This window comes from Elaeis guineensis, chromosome 10 (assembly GCF_000442705.2).
Source record: "Elaeis guineensis isolate ETL-2024a chromosome 10, EG11, whole genome shotgun sequence".
In the NCBI taxonomy this organism is placed as follows: Eukaryota; Viridiplantae; Streptophyta; class Magnoliopsida; order Arecales; family Arecaceae; genus Elaeis; species Elaeis guineensis.
In genome coordinates, this window is record NC_026002.2 from 40,052,129 (window position 1) to 40,060,504 (window position 8,376).

The 8,376-nt window shown below is 38.6% G+C and overlaps 1 protein-coding gene across 1 annotated transcript; it reads right to left on the reverse strand.

Annotated features, from left to right (window-relative positions):
• Positions 1 to 7,848, reverse strand: LOC105052299 (uncharacterized). The gene is made up of 4 exons (XM_010933067.4): positions 7,240 to 7,848; positions 6,813 to 7,146; positions 6,179 to 6,306; positions 1 to 1,192 (listed from the first exon to the last, which is right to left on the reverse strand). Exons 1-4 carry the CDS (start codon positions 7,360 to 7,362, stop codon positions 737 to 739), a joined length of 1,041 nt encoding a protein of 346 aa, XP_010931369.1. The 5' UTR covers positions 7,363 to 7,848; the 3' UTR covers positions 1 to 736.
• Between the last annotated feature and the right edge of the window lie 528 nt (positions 7,849 to 8,376).

Genomic DNA, 8,376 nt, shown 5'->3' on the forward strand with positions numbered 1-8,376 from the left:
TAGTTCAAACACACAAAAGACAATCTTTTTGTATCTAATTGCTTATTTGGATTAAATCAGCAGCATTTTCAAGCAAACAATCAACTAAAAGTATCTTCATCAGAATACATAATTTTGACACTTCAAACGGATATTAGGGCAACCCCAATATAGATTCCAACACAGCAACATCCCCTAGATCCACATTATTCTGCTTATTTTGTTCCAAAGTATAGATCGTGAGCTAGCTGATTAGTTCCATATTGGTGCTTCACCGTGTACTCTTGATCATAGGAGACTTGTAATAGCTTATCGACTTAGCAGCTGGGTAGAGTATTGACAGTATTAGAGCTGTCCAGGTTGGATTCAAACACATCTTCGAGGATGGGCAGGTGGCAGCCAGGCAGATCCTATCTGATGTCTCCATAGAAGGTTCTTTAACTCAGAAGCCCCTGTGAAAATCTAAATAGATGCAGCCCTTCAGAGGGTTTCCAATTCAACTAACAAACCTATTGTTCAGAAACAGCAATTAGGAAAAAAAATTATCATACATAATTTCTTCATGAAACTGTTTTCTTCTCCACAAAAATAGGCTGGATATCCTAAACATGACTATCTTTTCTTGGCACTGTGATATGCAACTTCTGCCTCGCAAAGCCACAGTACATATAGAACTTTCTTCTGGGAATAGCTTCTGATTATTTTCTCTCCTGGAAAAATAAAGGACCATTCACTCACTTTCCACCTTGTTGAGAACCTACTCATCCCAATCAACATCCCACCCATCTTTTCTGGGAGATCTTGAAGTGAGGCCATTAGCTGAAACACTTCCAGTGGGATGCTTTTCTGAAGCCTGTGGCACTGCTTCTTCCTCATCCCATTCCTCATCCCAGCCCTCATCCCAACCATCCGCTGTGTTTGAGTCAACAACTGCTGAATTCGATTGTGTTTGTGCTCCCATCTCAAGTTGCTGATATGGTATGCCAGGATCAGCTCTCCTTCCCCTCCTACACTTGCAACAGGCCCATGTACCTCCAGCGATAACCATGGTAACAAACAAAAAGTAGGCACCATAAATAGGTGTCAGATGGGTCGCATAAGAAGGAAACCAGGAAGGATTCCAGTCAGAAAAAGAAGTATTGGTGTGAAGAATGCAATTCCCTTTTCCAGCATTTAGAACTATTTCTAGTCCGCTCTGAGCAGTTATTTGAATCTGAAAGAAGCATTGATATAATCAATCTAAGAGCATAACTCCCACACACTAAAAAGAAAATAAATTCTGGTTAGCACACAAACTAAAAGATTACTGGTCAGATATGTGAAGATACCAAAGAGAGTGCATTTAAAACAGAAGGTTGTTGCAATTGTTGTTGTTGATACCAAGATTTTAAATCCCGTGGGACAGGGGCATCCCGGTTTTCTCCTAGAATGGGACGCCCCGCATCCCGCCCCGTCCCGGTCGCCGTCCCAATCAAGCATCCCAATACGCACTTGGGACACCCTTTTATATATATAAATAATAATTTTTTGAATTTATCTTGAAATTTTACTGATCTATTTATTGTTTAAATATATTTGAACTCTAAAAGTGAATATATGATGGAGATATTCGATGATCCAATGCTTCCTTGAGAGTTAGACTCCCGGTAAATGTTATGCTATGGGAGACTGAGAGTTGGACTCTCGGTGAATGTTATGCTATAGGAGACTGCAAGTTGGATATGAATATTTATAGAAATTACATGGCACATTGGATGCTGCGGAGATCAGGATGTGCTCAAGCAAACCATGTTGGGCTCGGGAAGATCAATAATACCATTGCGCAATAATTCAAGACCGATAATACCGTTGTGTATGAAATCACGAGTGAAGGCTGCGTATTATCAAATCACGCATGAAGGCCAAAGGATGACAGGTGCTTTGGCAAAATGTGTCGGCATGCAAAGCAATCAGGCGCACGCACGGAGGGCAATCACACGCGAGGACCGCACCAGGTGCAATTGGATCAGGCAAATCCCATGATGGATAACATGCCACACCACGCTACCCCTTGTATTTCATCGATTCCCGATTGCGATCGCAAAAAGGTGGAGAGTGGAGACCGCCTTAGGGTTTCAACAAACCGACGATGCTTCTCCTCCGCTCCTGTCTCCTCCCTCCCTTGTTTCCTCATCGGAGATCCGAAGATACCAAATGCTTCCTCCTTCCTCCTCCCTCTCCTCTCTTCTCCTCCCCGAGCGGCTCCTCCAGTCCGTGCTCCTCCCGGCTCCTCTCTTGCGGCTGTGCTCCTCCCTCCCGGTGACGATGACGACGGTAGCAGCAAAAAGGTCAATACGGCTCCTCCCTCCTGATGTGATGAATCGAAAAGGACAGTGCAAATCCCGATTAGGACGACCATACCAGTGTGTGATCCGACCGAAAAAAAAGCAGAACGATTGAGACAAAGGCCGGGTGCTCATTTCAGGGTCCAGCACCCGTCCCAGGTGCCGGATTCTCAGAGGAATGGGATGGGATAATCGGGACAGCCCCCATCCCGACGGGACTTAAATCCTTGGTTGATCCTTGATCTGGATTTTATGATGTCTAACAAATGACCCTGAATGAGCTGGATCTCATCTTCTGATCATGATCAGTTTGGGATAATAGGATCTTGATCTATATTAACGGTTACATAGGCCCTTGAATAATAAGATCAAAATTGATCATGTTAATTATATTATTGAATCATGTTAAAGTCCATTTTTAGCAAGTTATTTAACTATATGGCATTTAAAATTACTTACCACTATTAAGTCTGGATCAATAGGAATAAGAAGACCATCATTTGGAGCTCATGGAGTTAAAAGTAGGAGGCTAATTTCATATTTTTGCACGCATATGTCATTCTTTTCTTTTAATAACACATTCTACCTAAAAGGCTAATTGAATTAGTAGGTAGCTCACAAATATCTTGAATAACTGGACATAATGTTTGCTTCATTAAACATGCTATATATAGGCTTAATTATTGAACATACTACATATAGGCTTAATAGATCCAGACTTCTTACATGTATGGCCTTTGTTTCTCCATTAGTCTATAGTATAATTGACTCATTTATTCAATTTCCTCATTTCTTTTATTTTTGAAAAATATTGATATAAATTGGAAAAATCTTATGGTTTGCAATCCAATTCATAATATGATCCAATCTAACCCCCAAACCCTTTTACAGACTACGACTCAATCTCAAGCTTAACAACATTGATTGCGATTAAGGCGCCAATATAGATTCTCTACACAGCATGATGAGGTTGGATGGAAACAAGCATAAATCTGACTAGAATGGCTGAGAGATGGAGCAAATTGTAGGTGGTGTTGTCACGAGGAACACTACGACTAGATTGTTTATGAGATGCCCTCCAACAATAAGGTTAGATCGAAATAAAATGGTCTAATATTGTGGATACTAAGAACCTTAGACCATTTTGGTTCATACTTTGTTTACATCAGAAATGATAGACAATGATAGGATAGTGATGAAGTTACCTCACATCAAAGGGATGCTCTTACGAAGAAGGGCATCTGAGTTGGAGGTCATGAATGAATGGATGAATGAAAATACAGTTGTCAATCAAAGGCAATAGGGGCTGATGGATTACAGGCTGAGAAGGAGGGAATGGATGGTAATGGTGACATGGGCTCAAGGTTAAAGGAGAGAGTGGCCATGAACATCTAAAGATAGGTGGAACTGAGGCATTGGGAGGATAAATCATGGGAATCGGGGAAGTTTTTGAGAAATTTCAGATGGTTGAACCTTGGACATGTGAATCAGCCACCAATATAGGTTAGTAGGGTCAATGGGTCTAGCACATTGCTCAACACTGTCACCTTTTGTCTTTGCTCTCAAATCCCAAAGGTCCCACACCTCGGTCTTCGACCAAATTGGGTTTGATTTAATAATAAGCTCAGGCATCCGACTCCAACTAATTTTAGACTTGAACTAAAGGTCAATCAGTCAGATTTCTAGGGTGGATGAAGCAGATTTTCTTCCCCATCCTCCTCCCAGAGCAGATTGGACTTCAATGATCACCTATCTAATCTAAACCTGATCTTTCATAGACCTAGGCTTCATAAGCTATCAGATTAGGCAGATTTACCTTTTTTTTTTTTTTTTAAATCTCTTAATGGATTGGACTCAGATAACCACCGATTTAATCCACTTTTGATTCATTAAAGAACTAGACTTCATGACCTAAAGGTCCCAAGACTAGCCATACAATACATATCATGGCTAGATTGCCAGAAATGTCAAGTGAAAGTGCAGTATCCTAGCACAAAACACTTTGACAATTACATCTGGGTATCTTGATCGGCAGCAAATATAAGGAAACTGCATAACTTGTTTGATGTCATTAGAACTAATATGAATCCAATACAAATCAAATGATAACAAGAACGAGACAATAATACCTCAAAAGCTGAGCATGAAATATTGCAGTAAAGACCCAAGCTTTAGATCTAAGCCATCAAGTTAAGCCTATCTACCATCTTCAAGATTTGTAGGCAAATACAAACCTAAGAATATTTGCACCAGCAACCAAAATGTTCACAGCAAGAAAATCATGGTGAGCATCGGCAGTCAAAAGATCACAGTCAAGAGGTTAAGCACAAGAAATGTTCAAAGTAAAGAAAATTTATAGAGCGACTATGAACATAAGCAGTAGGAATGCGCCATTTGGAAAGCTAAAGACTGAAATATAATTACTTCATGCACAGAAAGGTGATAAAATTAAAAGTATCAGCTAGTTGCAAGAAATCATACAAACATAGATCGACAAAAATATCCATGACCTTGAAATCAATCCAAACTAGTACCCATAATCCATTATACCAACAAAAGATAGGTGAGGTAACAAGCATATAGATTTAGAAGGGTATCAAGGAACTGAGGCTTCTAAAGAAGGATAAGAAATGCATGGAGTCCACTTTAAGTTTGGCCAAGTCAACATAATCATTGTTCTGAGGTCAGATATATAGGATCAGGTGGACTTAACAAAGATCATGCCAATCATCCAAAACTATAATCACAACCTCTCAAGAAGGCAACCGGATAAAGAATGGTTCAAAAGCACTATTAAAATATTCATCAATCAGCTACAAGGGGAAAGCAATAACATCAACAACTGAAATATAGTAAGACCTCTAACTTGAGGTCCTTGGCGGATATCAAACAGCAGATTTTGCCTGTTGGACTTAGTGATATTACTTTGGCCAATAGCAGCCACATGGCCATATCTGACAACAGTCTGAATCCTGATATAATTTGCAACTATAGCTGCTACCGCATTAAATAATGAACTATTCAGATAAAACAGAAAACCATCACACAAAATGATGGATCACTCTGATTTTTCTAAAATGACAAATTGACCAGTGTTACATGGTGAGTCTCCAAAGCTATAATGATGGGTTTGAGAAAATAGTTTGAGGCCTTGATACCCTGCTGAACAAGTGTTGGGAAAGTGCAATAATGCAACAAGGAGAAGGTCAGACAATTACCTAATATGTACAATTAAACGAGTCATAACATCTCACTTCCAACATCTTTTATAATTCATGATTATATAGTATGTTTTCACTATGCATAATACAACCATCAACAGGCCATTCTACTAATATATCAGTCATACAAATAATAACCTTAATCCACCTTTCTTTATTGCATTTGCTAGTTCATACCATGCAACATTAGTACATAGACTCAATTATCTCGTGCTAAGCAGCCAAAGGCATATTTGCCTTGCTTATGGGTTCGTGATGCTAGAAGAAATTTGTATGTGGCTTCACATCAATAAAATTGAAATTCATCTACTAACAAGAAACAGTAGATATAACCAAAGCTTTACCTTAGATAATCTACTTGGTAAGCACTTTTTTCTTAGTTTGAAAAGATTGTAAGATATTCTGATATCTAAAAAATAAATATTTGAAATGATAAATAAATGTAAAAAAAACAAAAACAAAGCTCTTGCTTTGTGGTACAATAAGCTTAATTGTTTATTCAGAAGTTGAAAGAAATATTGACTTCTTAAGATATAACCTGCAGACGAGATGGATCATTACCCAACTCAGAAATTCAGGGACCATGAAAAAATCATAAATTTTCAATTTTCATTATCAAAAATAAAAAAAAAAAAGTAAAGAGAAGGCACAAACCGTTTCGTTGTTCCCTTTGGCTATTGTTTTCTTCTCAACGTTAATATTTACAGGAGGTGTTATTTTAATTTTCACAATCAGAGTACTCTCCCCTGTGTTCTGGATGAAAAGGGATAATTCCTTGGAATCTGCAGTAGAAGAGAAGAGAGCATAAAAAGGATGAGACCTTTATGAAATAATAAACATAAAGGGGAAAAAAAGATTCTTCATGGATCCTTATAAAAGCAAAGAAGCATATTCAACTTGTGACTGGAATGAATAACATGACATATATACAATTCAGATACAATTTCAACATGGAGTCCTGGAGCTGGAAGTAAGTAACTAGGCAACATGGCTTGCCATAAATTTAGAGAACTTTTCACATGAAATGTAGAATTCCTCAAGCAATAAACAGCAACACTAAATCAAAAGTACACAAAATAAGATTCCATCACAGAGCCCACCATGTCCAGAATCCACAATCCACAGTTACTAAGAATTCTTAGCAAGCAGAAATATTAAACTGAAACTGCTGAGAGAAAAGTATATAAACAGCAAAATTAGACATGCAGTAAAAAAAATTTGAACAAACAACTACATAATATCATATTGCACAATAAACAAGCCAAGAACAAAGAAACATCCATCTTACCATCTCCAAGATGTTGAAGACAAGCAACCAATTCATCGGTGTGGCATTTTTTAGCTGATGCATGACAAGCATTTTCCTGACTTCTATCCGAAGGGCTTCCCGACTTTGGAGGACCCTCACTTTTTTGAGAATTTTTACCATTCTCGTTATTCTGTGGTCCACTGGGTGGCACTAAATTGGTCGGGTTACCCGATGGTGGTGGAATTTTAAGACTTTTTGCAGCGGAATTCGCAGCAAGTGGAGGGAATTGGAGTGATTTCTTCTGTGGAGATTTCTGGCTCGACTCAGAACCATTGTTTTTCGGTGAAGGATTCGGAGTAGGAGACAGAGACACCTGAATACATTCCCAAAGCCCAAGATTTGATGAACATGAAGCCACTCCCAGAACTCCAATACGAGAATAATGATGAAGAAGCCAAGTTCTTACCTTTCCCGAGCTGCGCTTGTCGTCTCCCTTGCCATCAGCCATTAGAACTCGACATGAAGCATCGGACCCTCGCGCCACAACCAAAAACAAAACGATCACCGCCAGAAATCCAATCCTCTCCATCAGCAGCTATCAAAGTCTTCTTCAATACACAAGGATCTAGCCTTTCGGATGAGAGAGATAGCAGACAGCTCCAATCCGGAGATTGGAACAAACACGAACCAAAAACCTCATCACTGAGATCTCGTAGCAGGGATCCGTGATAGGAATCCGACACTCGATCGGAGAAGACAAAAAGGTGGAAGAAATCGGAGTAACGGAAAAGATCTACGGCGTTGAGATCGATCAAACTCGACAGTCCTATTCGTTGGCAAGGGAATCAAGGGTGAAGAGCTAGGATACTATAAACAAGAGATCATGGATTTAGAGCTAGGGTTAGGGTTTCGATTCTATTTCTTCGCTTGGATTTGAGGATGGATTTAGCGGAGACGAAGACGAAGACGAAGACGCAAGGAAGTGGGGGTAGGTCGGAAGGAAACGGTTCGAATTTGCCGATGTTTTTACGAAGAGTAGGACGAAGGGGCGGTGGTCGGGTGGTGCGTGTTTTAATCTTCTACCATGGGCAGGTTGAAGCAGCCGTTAAATCCAAAATAAATAAATAAATAAATAAAAATTTAAAAGAATGGTGGGGACCACCTAATCCACGCGCGGGTGGGAGCACATTGCCCCCAAAATAGAATCTGGTTCGGATCTGATGTCGGATGGTAAACTTTAAAATTTTATTATTTGCTTTTTTTTTTTCCCCCGGGCAAAACTGATGGCCAATGCCGTATTAGAAAGAGGAGCGGAAAGCAAGCGTTTACATGATACAAAGCAAATTTTTGCAGAAGAAAACTAAACTGTTAGGTCCGCTTGGTCAGGGACTCGGTATTTTAGATTGGGAAATAATCTAACGAGTGTTGATTTTTAAAAATCATTCATTAAAAAAAATATTTATAGAAAAAATAATTTTTATTATTAATAAAAAATTATTTTAAAAAATATTATTAAAAAAATATTATTTTTTATTAGAAATAATTCTATAAAAAAATATTAAATTTATAAATATATCTATTAATATAAAATAATTTTTTTAAT

What these genes read in the sequence shown, in the direction of transcription:
- LOC105052299 (XM_010933067.4), bottom strand. Translation starts at nt 7,362, where the DNA reads ATGGAGAGGATTGGATTTCTGGCGGTGATCGTTTTGTTTTTGGTTGTG. An exon ending in ACAAGCGCAGCTCGGGAAAG is followed by an intron (nt 7,147 to 7,239) that starts GTAAGAACTTGG and finishes GAATGTATTCAG; the next exon opens with GTGTCTCTGTCTCCTACTCC. An exon ending in CCAAAGGGAACAACGAAACG is followed by an intron (nt 1,193 to 6,178) that starts GTTTGTGCCTTC and finishes TGCTTCTTTCAG; the next exon opens with ATTCAAATAACTGCTCAGAG.